This window comes from Podarcis raffonei, chromosome 8, assembly GCF_027172205.1.
Source record: "Podarcis raffonei isolate rPodRaf1 chromosome 8, rPodRaf1.pri, whole genome shotgun sequence".
Lineage (NCBI taxonomy): Eukaryota > Metazoa > Chordata > Lepidosauria > Squamata > Lacertidae > Podarcis > Podarcis raffonei.
Window position 1 is genome coordinate 9,139,672 of NC_070609.1, and position 23,424 is coordinate 9,163,095.

Sequence of the window (23,424 nt, forward strand, 5' to 3'; positions counted from 1 at the left end):
CTGGCCTGTGGATAAACAAGAGCTGTTTGAAGAATCGCTGTGTCGTCTGATATGTTCACCCACAACTTAACACTGACAGCCGCACAATGTGCATTACGGCAGGAGTGGGATTTTAGGAACCACTGCAAGACGACAGATAACAATCCCCTGGTCAAGGGTCGAGAGTCTGCTGGCCTGTTTTACAATCGTTGCCCGTGAGGTGAGACATCCTGCCCCTTGCCTGCCATTTATCACATCCCCAGGACAAACACGGATTGGGAAGCTGGCCAAATTCCCCTTCCGATTCAATCAACTCCCATCCCAAGCGTTGCCATCGCTTCTGATTGGGAATGGCAGCCTTGCAATCAGCAATTTAATCTAAGGACAGGTTCAGGTTTATATCGCAGACAGTTTGACCTTTCCTAAGCCTTCTGCAAACATCATTATAGTCTCTCCTAGTGGGATGTACTGATTAATTAATTTTAGGTGTTGTACCTTGTGATGAAAAGGCGAACACAAGAGAAATGGCAAGTTATCTCTCCAGTTCAGAGAGTCTTTCTCACACGCTCCAATGACATTTCTGCTTTCTGCTCTTTTAACAGGCACCGTATCCGTTTGCACAAACTTATCAATATATGTTCTTGCTGTCCCTGTTACTGCAGTATATATCCCAAAACATTCCTATATAACAGAGTGATCCCGCCCCCCCCCATTCAGTTCCAGCAATATATATTGAGGAAAGTGGGATCTGTGGCAGCTAAGTACAGTGGTACCTCGGGTTAAGTACTTAATTCGTTCCGGAGGTCCGTACTTAACCTGAAGCTGTTCTTAACCTGAAGCACCACTTTAGCTAATGGGGCCTCCTGCTGCCACCGCGCCACCGGAGCACAATTTCTGTTCTCATCCTGAAGCAAAGTTCTTAACCTGAAGCACTATTTCTGAGTTAGCGGAGTCTGTAACCTGAAGCGTATGTAACCCGAGGTACCACTGTATTGCAGTATGAAGTTCTCCTGTTCAGAAGAAGAAGAAAAAACAAAAAAACAAATGATCAAGGGAATGGATAGGTTACAGCATGGGTGTGTGTGTTTTATGTTAGTGAAAAATCAAGTAAGAGGTGACATTATAGAAATGTGTAAAAATTAAGCATGTCATGTAGAAAGTAGCTAAAGAAAAGCTTTTAGCTCTCTCTCTCTCTTGGATGGCTTCAAAAAAAGATTGGAAAAATTCATGGAGGGAAAAATCAGTGCCTATGCTTTTGAATTATGGTGCTGGAGGAGACTCTTGAGAGTCCCATGGACTGCAAGAAGATCAAACCTCTCCATTCTGAAGGAAATCAGCCCTGAGTGCTCACTGGAAGGACAGATCCTGAAGCTGAGGCTCCAAGACTTTGGCCACCTCATGAGAAGAGAAGACTCCCTGGAAAAGACCCTGATGTTGGGAAAGATGGAGGGCACAAGGAGAAGGGGACGACAGAGGACGAGATGGTTGGACAGTGTTCTCGAAGCTACCAGCATGAGTTTGACCAAACTGTGGGAGGCAGTGGAAGACAGGAGTGCCTGGCGTGCTCTGGTCCAGGGGGTCACGAAGAGTCGGACACGACTAAACGACTAAACAACAACAACAACAATTCTTATGTCAGGATTGCAGCCAGCCATGCCCTTTCCCAGTAAACTCCATTCCATCCGTCCCCAAAAGAAAAGAAAATTTCCCACAGGCATGGATGGAAACTGTTGACTCAATATGCAAATGCTCACCTAATGATTTCCTGCAAATTCTTTATTTTTGGATAACAGGAGCCGCAGTCCACAAATAGGCACAATAGCGGTGAGAAGCTAGCTTTGTATATGGGATACACTGAAAAATATACTGTCTAAAATAAATATAAGACCATTGTTTATGTATGTAACCACGGCAGTCAGAATAATAGTGGCAAGAAACTGGAAAAATGAAATCCTACCAACGATTACAGAGTGGCAGACTCTTATGATACAATACCGGCAACTAGCAAAACTGACGGGAAGAATCAGAGGAGTGTCAAACCAGAAAGTATATGGAGAATGGAAAATATTCAAAGAATATCTAAAATTGCATTGTACAAACAGCAAGATACTTGCAGAACTAGATTGATACTTGTAAGCAAAACATGTATTAGATATTATACCGGATTATATATATTTATATATAATGAAATAACATAAATCTGTGCAAGAAAACATAGACAATATAAGCAGTATAATGAGAATTATTGGAAGTTTTATGTTTTAACCTGTTATTTAATTGTAATATACTGTATTTTTTTTCTCCCCCCACCTTTACAGTACTTGTATTGCTTTTGCTTTGTATGATTTGTTATTTATGTATATATGCCTATGTGGGAAATTACCGTAATAAAGATTATTTTTTTAAAAAAAGAAAAGAAAAATGTACTGTCTCTAGCTATCTAAAATGTAATTTGAAGTGGAGGTTATTCCCTTTGGAAGTAGGTTGCTCATGCTGTCTCGACTTCTCTCTGAGCAGCCTACGCAATGTGCAAAAAAATGTGCCTAATTTCACATCATGGCAACAGCATCCGTACCTTTTCGTCTATTGAAACTAAACCTTTTGATTTTCATGTGGCAGAGCTCCTCTGCCTTTAGTAACTGCAAAAGAAGCTGAAGGAATTTGGTTTGATTTTTAATAATTTGGAAAATTAATAAAAATAAATTAAAAAACGACAGAAAGAAGCTTAAGTCTAAGAGGTACACACTGATATTTAACATGAAAAGCTGCGTTAGTTCAGCTTCTGCCAACATCTAAACAAACAAGGAACAGTATCTGCCAAAGAGGGGAAGGTAGTAAACCAAGCTGATATTCCATTTTTCATAAGGCAACTAGGGCTCATTTGTCTCCAAATGACTGAGTGGCTGAACTAGCATTTGAACCCAGCTCTCGCCAAGTACCAATTCAGTTGCCTAGGCAACAGGGAAAAGAACGACCTTCCCAAGATGGCCGCACTGCGACGGCTCTTTGAGACCCACACAAGATGGCAGCACAAGGGAGGAGCGGAAACCCAACCCTTTTCTAGAGAAGTTTCCCTATCACACACTCAACATGGCTCTTTGAATCACAGCTGTTTCCTTGCCCTCAGTTATCCAGTAAACTGTTTAAGATAATCTTCAACAAAATCACAGTGGCACAACCAAAAGCTTCTGCTAAAAAATAGGAAGCCGCCCTTGTCCATAAAACTGATTATAGACAGAAATTGGGACCATGTGCGACTCTTCACGTTTTCCTATCTCTATGTCCAAGATGGCGGGTTTTTGTTGTTGTTGTTGCCTCGCTCAAGATGGCGGCGCCACCGCCCTTCTTCACCTTTCCCGCAACTAGCCAATCAGAGCCCCACCCTGGGCGTGGCTTCCCCGTTGCTGCGGCAACCGCGGCCCAGAAACGGTGAGGGCAGGACGGTAGCGAGGCGCCGGCGGGGGCGGGGGGAGTTCTGAGAAATTCGCGCGGCTGGCAGGTAATGGAACGCGTGGCGTGCGGTACGCGTGCGCCGGGGGAAGGGGGGACACGGAGGAGTCGCGTGTCTTTTGCACGTGTGAACGGGTGACGTATCAGCCACCTCTCTTTCTCCCTCTTGATTCAAACAGAACACGTGAAAACTGAGGGCGGGTGGCGTATGTGCAATCTTGGACCGCAAGGGTCGATGCTAAAAATCGAACTTCCAGCTTTGCAAGTGACTTGGGAATTGTTTGGAGACAAAGGATTTAAATAATAATAATAATAATAATGTTGTTGTTGTTTAGTCGTTTAGTCGTGTCCGACCCTTCGTGACCCCATGGACCAGAGCACGCCAGGCACGAATGTCTTCCACTGCCTCCCGCAGTTTGGTCAAACTCATGCTGGTAGCTTCGAGAACCATCTCGTCCTCTGTCGTCCCCTTCTCATTGTGCTTCCCCAGCCACTCTGCTTCCAGCAGAACACTAAAATACAATAACCTATTAAACATTAAAAGCTTCCCTAAACAGGGCTGCCTTCAGATGTCTTCTAAAAGTTTGGTAGTTATTTTTTCTTTGACATCTGGTAGGAGGGCGTTCCACAGGTTGGGCGCCACTACCAAGAAGGCCCTCTGCCTGGTTCCCTGTCACCTCACTTCTCGCAATGAGGGAACCGCCAGAAGGCCCTCGGCAGAACGATGGAGGAGAATTTGCTCCTTCAGATATACTGGGCCGAGGCCGTTTAGGGCTTTAAAGGTCATCACTAACACTTTGAATTGTGCTCAGAAACGTCCTGGGAGCCAATGTAGGTCTTTCAAGACCGGTGTTATATGGTCTCGGCGGCCGCTCCCAGTGACCAGTCTAGCTGCCGCATTCTGGATTAGTTGTAGTTTCCGAGTCACCTTCAAAGGTAGCCCCACATAGAGCGCATTGCAGTAGTCCAAGCGGGAGATAACCAGAGCATGCACCACTCTTGTGAGACAGTCCGCAGGCAGGGAGGGTCTCAGCCTGCGTACCAGATGGAGCTGATAAACAGCTGCCCTGGACACAGAATTGACCTGCGCCTCCATGGCCAGCTGTGAGTCCAAAATGACTCCCAGGCTGCGCACCTGGTTCTTCAGGGGCACAGTTACCCCATTCAGGACCAGGGAGTCCCCCACACCCACCCGCTCCCTGTCCCCCCCAAAACAGTCCTTCTGTCTTGTCAGGATTCAACCTCAATCTGTTAGCCGCTATCCATCCTCTAACTCCCAAGGTAACCTTAAAACACATGTGAAATATCAAAATTGGTCTTGAATACGATGATGGCCCTTGACTGGGTGTCTCCGTTCTCTTTAAGGTCCTTTCCCACTGCAGGTCCATGGCTGAAGTGCACGTGATTGGTCAGATCGTGGGAGCCAGCGGATTCCCTAGCAGCAGCCTTTTTTGCAAATGGGGGATTCACACAGGTTGGTGCAGCATTATGGTCCGGAGATCACGGGAAAGGGGAAGGCAGAGATAATTTAGCACGTGATTTATAGGTTAATTCTGTTCGGTTAAAGTCAGCCGGCAGGTGTTGCTTAGCGACCAATCAGAGGAGCAGGATCTTTGCCGAGGTAGCGCCAGCTCTCATTGGCTGCGTGGTTCCGAGGGAGTTTTCCTCTGTATGTTTAGTTGAGTGTTTTCCTGCTGTGTAGAAGGCCTGAGCTAAGAAAAACAGAAAGCCTCTCGGTTGAATTTCTTCTCCAAATACGCGGATTTAGATAGCATGTCAGAAAAGATAAAAAAAATAAACCAAAACGGGTATTTATTTCAAAATGGGAAGTTTTTAAAATATATTTGAATAATAATAATAATAGTAGTAGTTTAAAGTCATACACAGCGTTCGAATAATTTCAGTAGCAGTGTTAAAAATGTGGAAAAACCAATGAATGGATCAAGGGATGTTGAAACTGAACAAAACTCGTTATGCAATGGCAGCGAACAATTAATACAGAATCTGTAATAAGGAATAGACGGGAAGTCTGGTAGATAGAAAAAGACCACTTTAATGTTTTGCAGTTTACTAGTTGATGTGCTAATTCTCTTTTTTTCTTTGGTGGCGATGGAGATTTATTTTCTTTTTCTGTATGGTGTGTTAATGTGAATGGTAACAATAAAATTTAATAAAAGAAGAAAAAGAAAAAGAATTTCTTCTCAGATTTATACGCTGTTTTTGTTCACTTTGCTTCATCAAGTGTTATCAAGCTTCTCTCTAAACTCCATCTGCGTTATTTAAGTGACGCTACTAAAGGGGGAGGTGAGAGGAAGTCAGTTCCCCAGGCACATTCCACCCCCCCACCCCATATTTTTAGACTTGATACGAGAGGCAGAGCTTTGTCTATTCATAACCGAGACATCTGGGTTTTCTCCTCCTCCCAGGTGGTGCCTGGAAGTTGCTGTCGGGATTCCGGGAAGGGCAGACCCAAGTCGACCACCCCCAGCTGGATGATGTGGCTTATTGGTCCCACCCCATTGACGTCCACTTTGCCACCAAAGGCTTGCAGGGTAAGAGATATCAGTTGCCTTTCACTTCCTCCTCCGCAGTTCTTGGCTATTGCCACATTAAAAACATGAGATCCTTTTAAATAATATTTCTGTGTGTGTTGCAAGACACAGCTGCAGCTGAACAGGGAAACGCCTAACACATTGCAGGCAAATCACCCAGTGCCTGCTAATGTTTTGAGCTGGCTGTGGTTACTGATCCACAGAGGGCCATTTTCTTTGGTAGCATCCTGGTAATGCAGTGGAAGCTAGCTAGGCCATCAGGGCATAGCCCCCCCCCCATCTAGACCTCACATAAAAGGTAAAGGGACCCCTGACCATTAGGTCCAGTTGTGGCTGACTCTGGAGTTGCGGCGCTCATCTCGCTTTATTGGCCGAAGGAGCCGGCGTACAGCTTCCGGGTCATGTGGCCAGCATGACTAAGCTGCTTCTGGCGAACCAGAGCAGCGCACGGAAACGCCATTTACCTTCCCGCCGAAGCGGTACCTATTTATCTACTTGCACTTTGATGTGCTTTCGAACTGCTAGGTGGGCAGGAGCAGGGACCGAGCAACGGGAGCTCACCCCGTCACGGGGATTCGAACCGCCGACCTTCTGATCGGCAAGCCCTAGGCTCTGTGGTTCAACCCACAGCGCCACCCGCATCCATCTAATAAAGCAGAATGGTTGCTGGGTGCTGCAGCATAGATGTAATTGCATCAGTAACATATTGCAGAATAGATGCACAAAAATAAATAAATCGGTCTGTAGAGGTCCTAGTTTTCTGTTGTGACCTTGGTGGCGTGAGCAAGCAGAGCAGAACACTCGCCTTGTTGGCTATGTTAGCAGCATCAAAGTGACCTCCCTGGGGCCCAAGCGTGTGTGTCTGGAGGTCCTGGGCAGCCCAAAGGACAAGACCCCTTTCTCAGCCTCATTGATGTGGTCCAAAGGAAAGCAGAACAAGACGTTTGGCACCAGCTGGGCTGCAGGAGTTGCTGGAAGGAGGTGTGCAGGGCGCCATCCAACCGCCTTAGGGACTCCACTCCGCCTTTGTGTAGGGTTTACGCCTTAGGCTTTTCTTCTCCCAAAGATATTCTGCAAGGCAGCAGAGGTTTGGAATCAGTTTTCCTTCTCTTAGATGTTCTCCCTTCCCAGGTCGTGAGCAATGTCATTCTAAACTGAAACCTTTTGGATAATAAGGGCAAAATCTTCTAAAACCGAACAGTCGCTTTTGGGAGATAGAAAAGTGAGTATGAGCAATGAGCACTCTTCCTGAGTGGCAATTTAACCAATTTAAAAGGCAACCCACTGAACAACTGTGCTCTTAAATAGCTAAGCCGCAGCTTATAACTGGTGCAGTGTGGCTGCCGGCCAACCTTCGCCGGGAATTTAGCTGGCTACGTTGCCCCGAATCTTGGCTCTATCAGTGTGAATGATGCTTCATGACACATACATTGCTGGCCAAGAATCCGCCCCACTTATGGAGCCTCTTGAACCCACCCACTCGCCCCCAACCAGCCTGATCTCCTGTCTTCCCCTTTGGGACTTTGGCCCAAGTCCAAGCAAAAATTGGCATTGAGGCAATGTCTATTAGGGCAAATGTGGCCCTGCTCCACAAAGCTCAGTCTGCCCTCATCCAGCCTTCCCCTGAGATAAATTCAGTCGAGGGATCTCAGAAAACAACAAATTGGGGGGATTTAGGAGCAGGTTGGCTTCCCCCTCCTTAGTTTTGCTGTTGTACAACTCAGCAGGGAGGAGGAGGATAGAAGCAAATAGTCGGCTTTCGTTGCCTCTGGCGCCACCTACTGTTCGCCTCCCTGCCTTCCACCCTACCAGTGGGGTCCAGCCAATTGCATTGTAGAGCTGTGGCCTTCAGAAGCCCTCTCTCTTCAGGGGATTCTGGCTTGAAAGGTGGGGCTGGGGATTTATGGTGGAGAATTCTCTGCCTCCCAGCTTGACTGTATTCCCGCAAGAACTCAGTGGCTCAGGGTGGAGGACGAAGAGGGCTGTGTGTGGCAGCTAGCCTAGTGCACAAAGGCGTCATTTGCATCTGTTGCTCCTCCCACTGTTGCCTCTGGCTCCACCCACCATTGGCCCCTTGGAAGTTGCTCAGAAGAGAGTGCGGGCCCTTGGCTTGAAATGGTTCCTTGTCCCCAGCAGTTGCTCAGTGGTTGAGGAGAGGTACTCTGCATAGACTCAGAGGCCCCCATTCTCTCCAGCCATGAAATGCAGAGGGGTGTTTAAGCAAATTGCACAATCCGGCTCGAATCAGGCACTGTGTCTCGCCTCTCATTATGAACCTGCCTGACAGGAGCGAGTCAGCAGTAAACTGCATTGAGCAACTTGGAGGTAAAGGTAAAGGGACCCCTGACCATTAGGTCCAGTCGTGGCCGACTCTGGGGTTGCGGTGCTCATCTCGGTTTATTGGCCGAAGGAGCCGGTGTACAGCTTCCGGGTCATGTGGCCAGCATGACTAAGCCGCTTCTGGTGAACCAGAGCAGCGCACGGAAACGCCGTTTACCTTCCTGCCAGAGTGGTACCTATTTATCTACTTGCACTTTGACGTGCTTTGGAACTGCTAGGTTGGCAGGAGCAGGGACCGAGCAACGGGAGCTCACCCCATCGCGGGGATTCGAACCGCCGACCTTCTGATCGGCAAGTCCTAGGCTCTGTGGTTTAACCCACAGCTCCACCCGCATCCCTTTAACTTGGATGTAACTATTAGCAAAAACAGGATCTGCGCAGGAACATCAGGCTTAGTGAGCACAGCAACTCGATCTCCGGCAGGTCTTGCTCCCATGAAGCAGTTGCTGAGACTGCCAAAGTCCCCCTCCTCTCCAGGGTTTCCCCCAAGTAATCGAAGACTGCGCCTGCGTTAATCAAACTTCTCCTCTGTTCTCTTCATGCCTCTCCTGGTTCAATGAGACAAGGGGGCGGGGGAACTTGTTGCAGCAGGAGAGGCAGACACCCGTGACTCTTCACCAACCGGACTCCTCTCTGTCTCTTGGCCTCCCTCCTCTCCTTCTGCTTCTGCTTCTACTTCTGGGCTGCTCTCTGCCACGGACTCTCCCAGCTCACTGAACCCTGTTACCCCTTCAGCTTCTGACACCTCCTCCTCCCTCTGACCATGCTTGCTCTCCAACCACCAGTCCCCGAGCTCTGAGCCTTTTTCCCTTGGTGATTCCCTTGCTGGTTCCTCTGCATCCAACCAGCCCATGACATTTCCCCTTGGAACTTGGAATCTTCAGCCCAGTCTTCTGTTTTCAACAGAAGCCCCCTAGATTTGGTGGGTTTGGGGTACCAGTTCCCCTCTTAACGTGGGACAATTGAGGGGAGGCCTTGATGCCTGCTCTGAACTTCTGGAATTCCCAGCCGCGGAGGGTGCCAGGGTGTGTGTGGGTGACGGCAATACTTTTGGGCTCGGTGTATTTTAAGGTTACCAGATTTTTTTCAATAAATCCGGGGACACTTTGCAAGTTCAATGGATTTTGTATGGGGACTGATTTGTAAATCCGGGGACTGTCCCCGGGAAACGGGGACGTCTGGTAACCTTAGTTTATTTTATATTTCACCCCTTGTTTCCCTCCCCACCCCCTCCAAGAATAAGGTAGGTAAAGGGACCCTTGACCATCAGGTCCAGTCGTGGCCAACTCTGGGGTTGCGGCGCTCATCTCGCTTTACTGGCCGAGGGAGCCGGCGTACAGCTTCCAGGTCATGTGGCCAGCATGACTAAGCCGCTTCTGGCGAACCAGAGCAGCGCATGGAAACGCCGTTTACCTTCCCGCCGGAGCGGTACCTATTTATCTACTTGCACTTTGACGTGCTTTCGAACTGCTAGGTTGGCAGGAGCTGGGACCGAGCAACGGGAGCTCACCCCGTCGCGGGGATTCGAACCGCTGACCTTCTGATCGGCAAGTCCTCGGCTCTGTGGTTTAACCCACAGTGCCACCCGCGTACGTTCAATATAATTGGCTACCTGAAAGGAAATTAATCCGTGGCTACGGTAAACTGCGCCGTCAGACAAAAGAGCTCAGAAGCCAGCCAGCGAAGGGAAGCCGTTCGGAATGGTAGGGGATTAATTGTTGGAGCGGCAGGCTTTTTTTGTGTGCGTGCCGCAAAGCCGGTTTGATTTGCGTGGGCTTCTCTTTGCTGCCTTTTCTAGGCTGCGCTTCAGCTGAGCTGAGCTGGACCGGAAAGGTAGGGGCAAGGAAAGACCAAGCGGGGGGGGGGGGACGGAGGAATGGATTGATGCGGAAAAGCTGCCGAAAGTCTCCCGCCGCTTCCTTTTCTTCCCGGCTGACGAGACTCCACATAATTAATAAATCATGCCTCCCCTGTTCCCTTTATTGCTGGGAACACAGTGCTCAGGCAAAGAGATAAAACACACACACACACGCATATATATATAACCCCACCACCACCCCCGGCCAGCCAGACCTTAGCTAATGTTGAAATACGAACTCTGAATTGACAGGGGGAGATGGTGGCGGGAGCAGGAGAGAGAGAGAGAGAGAGAAAAGAAAGAAAGAAAGAAAGAAAGAAAGAAAGAAAGAAAGAAAGAGAGGAGAAGGAGGATGGAGCCTAACGAGTGCTTGGAGGACCCAGACTCTGACTTAATAATAATAACCTTAATATTTAGCATCAGTTGAGTGCTTTCTGCAAGCTCATGTCACTTCACAGACGCCGCCAAGCAGCTCTTTATGGTAAATCAGCATTGTTATCCGCACACTGAATTATTAAGAACCTGCCAGATCAGGCCAGCATCCTGTTCTCCACAGTGCCTAGTCAGATACACCAGTTTCCCAATCTTCAGTGCTCCACCGGAGCAAACATCAGTTTGGGTTCCCCACGGATGGCTGTTTGCTCTGATTGAGCTTTAAAGAGCGGATTTTCACAGGGGAAGCTCTGAAGCAAAAGGGGGAAAAGGTGTTCAGAGCTTTAAATCACGGACCGTGCCTGGAAAGAGTGGAGGAAAAGTGTGGGTGAATAAGCTCTGAGTTTGGAGAAGTCGTTTTGGACCTCTTCACCATCTCTCGTTTAAACTACCGTGAATGATTTAGTATCAATGGCCACCTCACTGCCATCCCCAACTTTAGTTGGAAAGCACAAGTCCTGCAGGACTCCTCATTCTGTATCCTTCCATCATGAGAACTGTCCATTTTCCCCCTGCTCTTCTTCCTGTTTCTTTAACAGTTCCTCATCCACAAGAGGAGTGTCAAAATATTTTTTTTCTTTGTCCAGGTATTCAGTGTTGTGGTTTGCAAGCTCCTTGGGGCAGAGGCCTGTCCTTTTAGATCAAGCTATTCTATTCTGCGGCGAAGTGCCACACACTCACTGGTTATGGCTTTGTCACTCTGGTCTTGTCTCATATACATTTGGACACCATGTAGCAATGCGACAGGCCTCCTGCCGTTTGTGTCCTTTGGGGCCCCAATGTTCCAGACTTCCTTTTCTCCATTTATATATCTGTCAACTGAGAAGTCTTCATGCCTCTGTCCTAACGGGACCCTGGTCCTCAAATGTTGATGCCACACACACACAAACAAACACTCAAACACACATATCTTTAAAGATTCTGTTTTTGCTGTGGCAGAAATAGTGTGGTATTCCCTCCACAATCTGTTTTTTTTTTAATATAATTTTTTATTAAAGAATTTTTTTTTATAACAACAAAAACATAACAATACAATACAATAAACACAACAAACAAACAAACGAAAACAGAAACAAGTACAATTTCAGATCTTATTTTCTTATACCTTACTTCTCCGACTTCCTCATGCCTCCCTTTTCTGTATTCCAATTTCTAATCATTTATTCAGCAAATCTTCCCTTATTTTAATTTTAGTTTGATCTTCCTTATTCTCCTTATCTTATCCATTACTAATAGTAACCATTTATTTTCTAGTCCAACATCATTTTAGCTTTCATTAATTTTGTAATATTTCTTTAAATAGTCCTTAAATTTTTTCCATTCTTCTTCCGCTGCTTCTCTTCCCTGGTTTCGGATTCTGCTCGTCATTTCTGCCAGGCCCATGTAGTCAATCACCTTCATCTGCCATTCTTCCAGAGTGGGTAGATCTTGTGTCTTCCAGTACTTCGCAATGAGTATTCTTGCTGCTGTTGTAGCATACATAAAAAAAGTTATATCCGTCTTTAACACCCCTTGGCCGACAATACCCAAGAGAAAGGCCTCTGGTTTCTTAGGGAAGGTATATTTAAATACCTTTTTCAGTTCATTATAGATCATTTCCCAGAATGCCTTAATCTTCGGGCACGTCCACCAGAGGTGAAAGAATGTACCTTCCTTTTCCTTACATTTCCAACATTTATTATCAGGCAAATGGCAAATCTTTGCAAGCTTGACTGGGGTTATGTACCACCTATAGATCATCTTCATAATATTTTCTCTTAAGGCATTACATGCCATAAATTTCATCCCACAATCTGTGTGCATGGATGCTATTATATTAAGAAAGAAATACTCTGGTTATTAGACAGGATGCGGGTGGCGCTGTGGTCTAAACCACAGAGCCTAGGGCTTGCCAATCAGAAGGTCAGCGGTTCGAATCCCCGCGACAGGGTGAGCTCCCGTTGTTCGGTCCCTGCTCCTGCCCACCTAGCAGTTCGAAAGCTGGATGGTTACGTGGGAGCCGGTTGAAGTTAAATCCTTTGAAGACAGAGGTCCTCTGGCTGGGACGGGATGATATGGGATTGAGGGGGCAACTCCCATCTCTTGCGGGGGTGCAATTAGTGCCAGCACCGTCCGTTAAGAGTTTGGGTGTAATCTTCAATACCTCCCTCTCTATGGAGGCGCAGATTACAGCTATAACAAAGGCGGCATTTTTTCATCTCCACCAAGCTAAGCAGTTGGCTCCTTATCTCTCTCACCCTGACCTAGCCACTGTGATCCACGCGACGGTCATCTCCAGACTGGATTATTGTAACTCGCTCTACGTGGGGCTGCCCTTGAGACTGACCCAAAAACTCCAGCAGGTGCAGAATGCCGCGGCAAGACTCCTTATGGGGTCTTTGCTGCAAGATCACATTCATCCAGTACTATACCAGCTGCACTGGCTCCCGGTGGAGTACAGGATCAGGTTTAAGGTGCTGGTTTTAACCTTTAAAGGCCTAGGACCCTTGTACCTACGGGACCGCCTCTTCTGGTATGCCCCACAGAGGAACTTACGGTCTGCAAATAAAAACATCCTGAAGGTCCCAGGCCACAGAGAGGTTAGGCTGGCCTCAACTAGAGCCAGGGCTTTCTCGGCTGCGGCTCCAATCCGGTGGAACGCTCTGTCACAAGAGACTAGGGCCCTGCGGGACCTAACATCTTTCCGCAGGGCCTGCAAGACAGAGCTGCTCCACCAGGCCTTTGGTCAGGGCGCAGCCTGACTCCCTCCTCTGGCAATCTGCACAGAATTTTGCTTAACGGTTGCCATCAATTTGATTTTAATAAATTTTTATAATGAAATGTTTTTAGAATGTTGGATTATTTGATTGTTGTTAGCCGCCCTGAGCCCGGCTTCGGCTGGGGAGGGCGGGATATAAATAATAATAATAATAATAATAATAATAATAATAATAATAATTGTTATCAAAGTGCAAGTAGATAAATAGGTACCACTCTGGCGGGAAGGTAAACGGCGTTTCCATGCACTGCTCTGGTTCGCCAGAAGCAGCTTAGTCATGCTGGCCACATGACCCGGAAGCTGTCTGCGGACAAATGCCTGCTCCCTCGGCCTATAGAGCGAGATGAGCGCGCAACCCCAGAGTTGTCCGCAACTGGACCTAACGGTCAGGGGTACCTTTACCCTGATTATTAACTACAGCCGTACCTCTTGTTATGTTCGCTTTAGGTTACGTCTTTTCAGGTTGCGTCCCGCGGCGACCCGGAAGTACCGGAAAGGGTTACTTCCAGGCTTCGCCGCTCGCGCATGTGCAGACGAGCAAAATGACATCACACACATGCGCAGAAGCGGCGAATCGCGACCCGCGCACGCTCAGACGCGGGTTGTGTTCCTTTCAGGTTGCGAACAAGGCTCCGGAACGGATCCCGTTCACAACCAGAGGTACCACTGTATTCTTTGCGTTAAATAACAACAGCCTGCCTGCATTCCCTTAATTCAGACAGACCGTTCTGTAACGTCCTTGCAAAAATGGTTCAGTTGAAACTTGAGAAATGCTATTCCTCTACGTTGTAATTTTTTATAGGGAGATAAGATGCCAATTTAACTCCGTGCTACTTCCGTAATGCTCAGACGAATTTTAGGTTTCAGTTTTAATGGTAGACTCCAACGCTAAGATTACAGAAAATATAGCACCGAACACATATCTGGAAGTGGAGCTCTTTTTGCTTCTAAGGAGTGCTAGCTATGTCCTCTGGCTGATGCTGCAACCTTGTTCCCGAACCCAGTGTAACAGAGTGGCTAGGATCGTGATCCGGGAAGCTTCTGATTCAAATTTCGACTTCGCTGGGAACTTGCTAGGCAAACTGAGAAAAGCCATTGTCTTTTCTGCCCGCACCAGAGGGGGCAGGAATGTTATACCTGTGTAATCCCTTCCAAGCTGTTGTCAGGGTCACAAGGAGGCAGGAAAAATATACAAAGGCACTGATTTCTCTTCCAAGCCATCTTCATCGCACGCAGCGCTGTTTCTGCGCCACTGCAGTTCAGCTTCCAACAAAAACTGCATCACTGGTCCTTCTGTCTGCTGTAGCAGAATCTCATATAATTGATTACATTGTTCTGCACCATTTCAGTGCACGGGCATTTATTTATTTCATCTTTTTTAGCTTTTATATATCCCACTTTTCCTCCAAGGAGCTCAAGGCGGCATGCCTCGTTCTCCGCCTCCCCGTGTTATCCTCGCAACAACAGCCCTGCTAGGTAGGTTGGGCTGAGAATGAATGACTGGCCTAAGGTCACCCTGTGAGCTTCACGACCAAGTGGGGATTTGAACCCCAGCGTCTCAGGTCTTAGTGCAGCACTCTAACCACTACACCACACTGCCTCTACATGGTACGAGTAAGTGAACATCAATAGTGTCTGCTTTCATCTAAATCCTCCCAACATCGCTACCGAGATGAAATGGTGGGATGTTTTGGAAACTTAAATTGCTATCCTTCCTTCCTTTTTCAAAAACAACTTTTATTTATAATTTTTCACAATCACATAAACCAAACACAATACAGTCATACCTTGGTTTTTGAACAGCTTAGTTCTCAAACGTTTTGGCTCCTGAATGCCGCAAACCCGGAAGTGAGTGTTCCGGTTTGCGAACTATTTTTGGAAGCTGAACGTTGGGCGGGCCGTCTGATTGGCTGCAGGGGCTTCCTGCAGCCAATCAGAAGCCGCGCTTTGGTTTCCAAACGTTTTGGAAGTCAAGCGGACTTCCAGAACGGATTCCGTTTGACTTCTAAGGTACAACTGTATTGAATTAAGCATAAGACTTCCCTTCCCACCTTCCATTGTTCCTTCTGATTCCTCCTTTACTGCTGCATATTCTAATTACCATATTTTTCTGTGTACAAGACGAGGTTTTTTTATTTAATAGAAATGCTAAAAATTTGGGGTTGTCTTATACACAGATAGTACAGAGGTGGGACCGGCGATTGGTGGCTTTGCTGATGCGTGCAATTGGCAGCGGGGGTCAGGCAATTGGCAGTCGGCAACCCCCCCTCCTAAAAAAGCTCAACAAGTCTGGGCACTCCCCCCCCCATTTCCTCAATTAGAAGTCCCAAAAAATCGGGGGTCGTCTTATACACAGGGGCGTGTTATACACAGAAAAATACAGTACTCCATATTTCCCCTTTCTCATTTTATCTCAAGGCAATTTTTACTGCTGAATTTACTCCCATCCTGTTAACGCCCTAACCTGTTTGCAATGATTCTTTGAGTATTCTACAAACATTTTCCAGTCTTCCTTAAATACCCTTTCCTCTGGCTCTCCTATTCTGCTGGTTAAGCTCAGCGATTCTGCAACTTCCGCCATTTTCGTCTGCAACTCCTCCTTCGTTGGTCCTGCTCCCTTCCCTCCGTTTCTGGCGCATATACCATTCGGGCTGCCGTGGCTGCGTAGAGAAACAACCCTTCCTTTCTCTTTTCCCCCTGCCAGGCTGGCCCAAGCTGCACGTCCAGGTGTGGCACCAGGACTCCTTTGGGCGTACGGAGCTGTACGGGTACGGCTTCTGCCACGTGCCTTCCACCCCCGGCTCCCACCAGCTGGACTGCGTCACCTGGCGCCCCCTGGGCTCCTGGCAGGAGCAGCTCTCCCAGGTCTTTGTGGGAGGGGGCCCCCAACTGCTCAACACCGACCTGATCTACACGGGGGCCGACCGCTACCGCCTGCAGACCTGCGCCATGGGCACCGTCCACCTCCAACTGGCCGTCATCCTCCGGAACTTCGACCGCTACGGCGTCGAGTGCTGAGGTCCTCCCCACCCCGGCCAGGGCCGCCCCCTTGCCGCCGTTATGGCTCCTTCCCATTCGTCCCAAAGACCGGGACCCTCGCCGCTTGGGAAGGGAAGACTTCTGCAGTCGGGAGCAGAAGGGCAGCTCCATTCCACCGGCAGCCAAAGTGCGGAACTATGAGCCAAACCTCCCAAGTTTGGCATCTCCAGTTCGGGGAGAGGAAAGAGGACGAGCGATTGGCGCTTAGCCCGGATGGGTCAGGAGGCAGATCTTGTGGATCCTCGTCTAAGCGGAGCACCTCGCAAGCAAGATCCGTTGCGACCCCTTTTTTGGGGAGTGCTGTGAAAACTCTTCCCCGGTATGATTTTTTTGTCTGGAGGAGTTTGCCCATATCGCAGACAGGACCTCTGTTCCCAGTCCTCCTGAATCGCTGGCAGTGTACAACTTTATTTCTATAAAGGCTATTCTTTTCCCCGTTTGCATTAAATGGTTTTCTTTTTTTCCTCCACGAGGTTTTGCGTAGTGCTTGTGGGAACGAGAACTTGGCACCCTGGTGGCTGGGTGGCTATCACAGCTGCGCAAACACGCCATCATAGTAGGCCTAGTCTGGGCACAAAGCAGAGTGAGGCAGTATGATGGGCAATAGGTGCTTTTTTGCCAATTATTTTTTATTGATTTTCCATAATTTTTTAAAAATTGTCACCACATTTAATACAAATGTAAAAGCTGACTTCGCACCCCCAGATGTTCCTTCTTTTTCCCTCCGTCCATTGTTGCTCCAAGTACGTAAGCTTTCCCAACTTTCATTTAAATATTCAATTTTTAAAAAATGATATTACAATATTTCATCCTTTCTCCCTGCACATTGACTGTACAAGCACCGATTTCTGCTAAGACTTTTATATATTGCTGTAGCCTATCCACAAAATATGTAAATCCTCTTTTATCTATCTATAATCATCACTAATTGATAATTTTAAATCATTTCCTTCCAATACCTCTCAGGTAAAGCTCTGCCTAAGAAAAATAGGGGCAATTGATGCTTCAAACTGGGATAGCTGACCCCACATCTGACAAGACGTTCAGCAAAGAGCCCTTTCACCACACCCCGGTGGGCTAAATCTGCACCAGCCAGCTGGACCTGGGAGCCGCCATTTTGATTTCCCACAATGCCTAGTTCTCCCAGTGAGCAATCGAGCCGCCACGCTGCCCTGGCTTTGGTTCCTGCACTTGGTCCATCTGACAGGTATTTGTAAAGCTGTGGATGTATAAATAGCAGGCCTTTGTTCTGGCTCCAGTGCCATTCCTGCCTCAGCTGGAGAGCTCGCTGTAAGAGGCGGCAGGAATGCCTGGTCAGAAGGAAGTTTCGGATTAAAGCCCACCTGCAAATAGTTTTGGGGGAGAGGGGCAGGGTTCACCTTCCTTGTGGCCGGCAGAGGAATGCGTTGAATCTTTCCAAAAATGCACCAGACCCCTCTCCAGTTTGCATGTGTATCATCTTGCAGCAACCAGCAATTCCATAGTCCCTTTCCTTAAAATTACCGTATTTTTTGCCCTATAAGACTCCCTTTTCCCCTCCTAAAAAGTAAGGGGAAATGTGTGTGCGTCTTATGGAGCGAATGCAGGCTGCGCAGCTATCCCAGAAGCCAGAACAGCAAGAGGGGTTGCTGCTTTCACTGCGCAGCGATCTCTCTTGCTGTTCTGGCTTCTGAGATTCAGAATATTTTTTTCCTTGTTTTCCTCCTCCAAAAACTAGGTGCGTCTTGTGGTCTGGTGCATCTTATAGAGCGAAAAATATGGTACACAACCGTGATCCACCATGGATTCTGCCTGGAAGAATCCTTGCCTTCAGGTGTAGGCTTGGTGCTGAGAATGGGGAGATGTAGAAGAGAAATTGGAGGAGTAGAGTTGAGCTCACAGCAAGAAACGCCAGCTTCAACCACTGAGTTTAAGAACTGCCTGTAGACGGTCTTTTTATTGTGCGTTCATGACGTTTTGTTGGTGTCTAGGCAGTTACACGCGATCCCAACTTTCAGTTCTGCTCGCGACAGCAGTTTTTTTCAGGATGGAGACGCATGCTTAGTTTCCAATCCATGCATGTTCCCAGAGCTTCCAGCTGAAACCCTGTAACTTTTCATGCGCCGAGTTCTCCATGTGTGTTGCATTGGTTGTGCCGTAGCCTAAAAATGCCCCTCTGGTCAGCGAGACCATTCGGAAAACAATGCAGAACAACTATTCAAGTGGAATGGTGTGTGTGTGTCTAGGGGGAAGTTCACCACTAATGCACTATTCTTGGGTCAATGGCAAGTTGCAGAATTTGCCTGCAAAAACAACACCAGTGTAGAGGGGCTTCAAGAATCGTCCAAAAGCGGCAGCCTAAAGATTGAGAGGTACTAGCAAAGCATGATGGCCACATCCCTCAGACTTTATCCTCAGTCCCTGGTACTCAGAGCAGCCATGTCTAATACCATTATTGGACCTAGTCTCCCAGGGTAAAGATAAAGGGAACCCTGACCATTAGGTCCAGTCGCGGACGACTCTGGGGTTGCGGCGCTCATCTCGCTCTGTAGGCCGAGGGAGCCAGCATTTGTCCGCAGACAGCTTCCGGGTCATGAGGCCAGCATGACTAAGCCGCTTCTGCCGAACCAGAGCAGCACACGGAAACACCGTTTACCTTCCCACCAGAGCGGTACCTATTTATCTACTTGCACTATGACGTGCTATTGAACTGCTAGGTTGGCAGGAGCTGGGACCGAGCAACAGGAGCTCACCTTGTCGAGGGGATTCAAACCGCCAACCTTCTGATCAGCAAGCCCTAGGCTCTGTGGTTTAGACCACAGCGCCACCCGCGTCCCTCTGTATGTTTAGTCAGAAGTAAATTCTGCGCTAAACTGACTGGGACTTCCAATCCAGAGTTTAAAAGCAATGGGACGTAAAGTGATGCTTTTTATTTCCTTAGGGGCTTCCTAACTTTCTTCCCATAACCTGGCCGCGGCTTTCCTAGTAAGGTCGGTTAAGAGAGAGAAAAAGGATGCTTTGGCCATCCAGCGAGTTTCCATCTGAGTGGGGATTTGAACCCAGGGCTCTCTGGTTCAGCTCCAGCCCTCTGCAGGCGTTCTCTCCCTCTCTCTGAAAGCGAACGGCCACAGGCCACAGACACACCCCAAAACGAAGCCCCATATTTGCAGCCGTCTGACACGGACACAGCATCTTTTTATGGTACAGGAAGAGTCTATTTTTAAGCTTCTCTTCCTCGCAGGATCAAAGAAGCTTTGACTCCAGCTCCTCATCCCATCTCGTCCCACATACATGGTCAAATCAGCTGCCCTGCAAGTTCCCATCTCCAGGACAAAGACTGTGATGTTCAAGGGGAACGCTCCCTTTCTTCTTCATCATTCCACCCCCTTAAAATATATATATATGGCATGCAGTGCTTGGCAAAGGAGAATGCCCAGGGTATGCCCATTGTGCATTGAAGTGAACGTGGAGTTCAGAGCAAAAGTCGGGGGAAGGAGAGAGACATTTGATAGCTGCATGGCAAGCAGAAATTCTTGTTTTGGGGAAACTTTTCCCAGGTGCCCTGTCTCACAGTTTCTCCTGGTTCTACGGCCCGCATCTCTTTCTTGCACCATTAACAGCAGGCTGGCAAGCAGAAATTTAGTTAATTTAGCAAACAGAAATGTTAAGATTTTCCTGGCCTGGAAATGCAAGTAGGGAGGGAAAGTTTCACTTGCTTAATTCCTGTCTGCATGTTAGGATGATGCTTTCTTTAATTTTTAAAAATCTGCCGGTATGGCGGCTGTGTACGCAGCATCTTTTTAAAGCACATTCAAAGACCATCCCTCCCCCTGCAAAATAAAAATAAAAATCATGGGAACTGTAGTTTACCTTCACACAGAGTTCCAATTCCAAGCACCCTTAGCAAACTATAATTCCCGGGATTATTTGGGGGGGAGGAATATGCTTTGAATGTGCTTTAAAGGTATGGTGTATATGCTGCTACTCATTTGCTGTTTCCCATTTGAAAGGGTAAGAATTAAATGTTATTATTTAAAATTTATCAGCAACAAAGGCAGAGAAGGAGGGGCCTAAACTGCCCAAGAAGAAATGAAGGCAGTCTTCTCTGTTTCAATCCTGATCAAATAAGCTCTCATAGCAGATCACAAAACATTAAACATACAGTGAGGAACTTGCGATTCTCTATCACTAGCCATCATTGCTGGGTTGTCAACTGACTAGGGGGGTGGAAAAGCTTAGCGGCAGACCAGCAGCAATCTGTAGAAATTGACAGCCAAATCTTTTCACTGGTGTGGAGATAAAATAGTACTACCTGATATGGTCTGAAAATCAAGGTGCCCTGAAAAGTCCAAGAGTTTTAGGGTGGCAAAGAGAAAGGAGGCAGCTGATGATGCTATTAAGAATAAAAACCTGGTCCTAGTTCTTTCGAAAGACATATACACACCCTCAACTTGACTCATCTCCAAGAATGAAGAATCAAACCTGGCTATCGTCGACCATAATTTTTGCATCTCCCTGCCATTTAGCTATGCACCACCTCCTCAAAGTTTTCTCTTTTCTGTACCTGCCAGCTAAGATTTCATTTCACGCACCTGAGGAAGTGGGCTTGAGTCCACAAAACCTCGTGCCACAGTACATTGTATGATAGCCTTTAAGATGGCCCAAGACTCTTTGAGTCTAACTTGGGGTACCTCAGTGGAAAGTCCTCAGCACACACACACACACATCTCAACGCTGCTCCAAAAGCAGTATTCAGAAGAAACCTGACTGTCAGACTTCCACTTCCCTTCTTCAAAGTTTGGTGCAGTCAACGCTTTTCGTTTCCACATGACTTGCGGAGGGAGGCTGTGGTCCCTTGTAAATTGAGGATTTATGTTTTACAGCTGCAAAGACAGAGATAAGGGTGTCTCCATTGAACAGCCCCAGCTTATCACCCTAAGGAAATTCCCAAGCTATTTTGGGACTTTCCAGTGTTACATCTCCAGAGATAAGAGGATGAGATGGGTTTCTATCTACTGTCCTTGTGACCTTGTGAGTGGTTCATGGTGTCTGTCAGCCTCAGTTTCCCTCAGCTGTAAAATGGGGATAAGACTATGAAGCCTTGAATGGCGTTTCTAGGCAGCCTTCTCCCATAAAAACCAGCAAACTCACCAAGATAATCAATAGAGACTGGGTAGCTACCAGAAACGGCCTCCTCTGTCGTCTTTTGGATTTATCCGTATTTAATCTCTGCCTGTAGGGTTTATAGCTCTGTGGCTACTGCTGTTGATCTCTTGCAGTGCATTCCTAACCATTTCTACTCCGAATGTGTACAGCTGAACTCAGTTCATTTGCACTGGCTTAGGTATGTTTGTTAAGCCACTTTGGAGGCGAAGTACTAAAAGGCTGCGTATAGGTTTCTCATGTAAACAGGGAGGCAAGGGTTTCACATTCCATAAATCCAGATACTCCTGGTGCTTCTGTATCCGGAAGAAGGATCTGGCAATAGGAACATAATAAGAGCTATTCTGGATCAGGCCATAGACCATCTGCTCCAGAATCTTGCAAGCAGGGCCTACTTGTGCTATCCTGCAACTGAATGAATGAATTTACTTTATTATGGTCACAGACCAGGATAATTCCTGCAGCTGGTCTTCTGCTTCTGTCTAATCTTCTATTAAAGCCAGCCACGTTGATGCCCAGTGTAACATCTCACGGGAGCAAATTCCTCGTGGCATTTTCATTCTCGGGGCACTTTCTTTATAACTTATTTAGAATTTGGGGTCGGTGCAGGATTTCAAGCCTATTTCATCATTGCAAAGTGGCAGAGTGGGTGCAATTTTCTATCCTGCAAGCATTTTCTGCAGCCCGCACTTCCTGACCTCCATGAAGTCTTCCCCTGGGTTCTGAATGACGCATGGGCACCTATGGACCAGCAATTTATAGAATGAAAAGACACTCATGAACCCCTCTGTGCCACCTCAGAAGGAAAAGTCCTTGCATCGAGAACCCTGCACCGCACACCTGAGAATTTCACTGGGAGCCTTCTCTCCCCTCTGATAATTTTAAAGTGTCGTTTCTTTCCTCGTTAACTGATGCAGAATGGTTGGGGGAAATGAACGGGTTTTGCGTTGAATTTTCAGCACAGTTCTAGCGTCAGGCCGCTGCCGCAGGCCAGGAAGCGGCAGGACCAGGAAAGAAGCAGACCACAGAAGGGAGTAAGGTGGGTCAGGATGGAATGGCCCCTGTGTCCACAGGTGGGAGGTGGGTCAGGCTGGAATGGTCCACAGGTGGGAGGTGGGTCAGGCTGGAATGGCCCCTGTGTCCACAGGTGGGAGGTGGGTCAGGATGGAATGGTCCACAGGTGGGAGGTGGGTCAGGATGGAATGGTCCACAGGTGGGAGGTGGGTCAGGCTGGAATGGCCCCTGTGTCCACAGGTGGGAGGTGGGTCAGGATGGAATGGTCCACAGGTGGGAGGTGGGTCAGGATGGAATGGTCCACAGGTGGGAGGTGGGTCAGGATGGAATGGCCCATATGTCCACAGGTGGGAGGTGGGTCAGGATGGAATGGTCCACAGGTGGGAGGTGGGTCAGGGTAGGGAACCGTAAAAACCAGTGACCTTCAACACATCTGGGGCAGTGTATCCCATAAGTTTGCACTCCACATTGAGTGAAGACCTGCTTCTTTTCGTTGTCCCTGAATATATTGCTAATCTTTCGTTAGGCGACCCTCAGTTCTAATGAGGGTTGGAGAACCTGCGGCCTTCCAGATGTTGTATTCCGGTCTTGTTTTGGGGGTTTCCCACCTGGTTGGCCACTGAGAGCCAGTGTGGTGTAGTGGTTAAGAGCGGTAGACTCATAATCTGGTGAACCGGGTTCTCGTCTCCGCTCCTCCACCTGCAGCTGCTGGGTGACCTTGGGCCAGTCGCACTTCTCTGAAGTCTCTCAGCCCCACTCACCTCACAGAGTGTTTGTTGTGGGGGAGGAAGGGAAAGGAGAATGTTAGCCGCTTTGAGACTCCTTAGGGTAGTGATAAAGCGGGATATCAAATCCAAACT

The 23,424-nt window shown here is 47.7% G+C and overlaps 1 protein-coding gene across 3 annotated transcripts in view; it reads left to right on the top strand.

The window, feature by feature from the left end:
* The first annotated feature begins 3,333 nt into the window (after positions 1 to 3,333).
* B9D2 (B9 domain containing 2) overlaps positions 3,334 to 23,424 on the top strand; it is a 39,943-nt gene continuing 19,852 nt past the window's right edge. Inside the window, exons 1-4 of one of the 3 annotated variants that reach the window (XM_053397794.1) lie at positions 3,353 to 3,408; positions 4,795 to 4,903; positions 5,856 to 5,981; positions 16,074 to 16,841. In XM_053397794.1, coding sequence (XP_053253769.1) covers positions 4,816 to 4,903; positions 5,856 to 5,981; positions 16,074 to 16,387 — 528 coding nt within the window. In that variant the 5' untranslated portion in view covers positions 3,353 to 3,408; positions 4,795 to 4,815 and the 3' untranslated portion in view covers positions 16,388 to 16,841. Of the gene's footprint in view, positions 3,479 to 4,794; positions 4,904 to 5,855; positions 5,982 to 16,073; positions 16,842 to 23,424 lie in introns of those variants that run through there. The other 2 variants (XM_053397795.1, XM_053397797.1) reach the window with 2 other exon arrangements.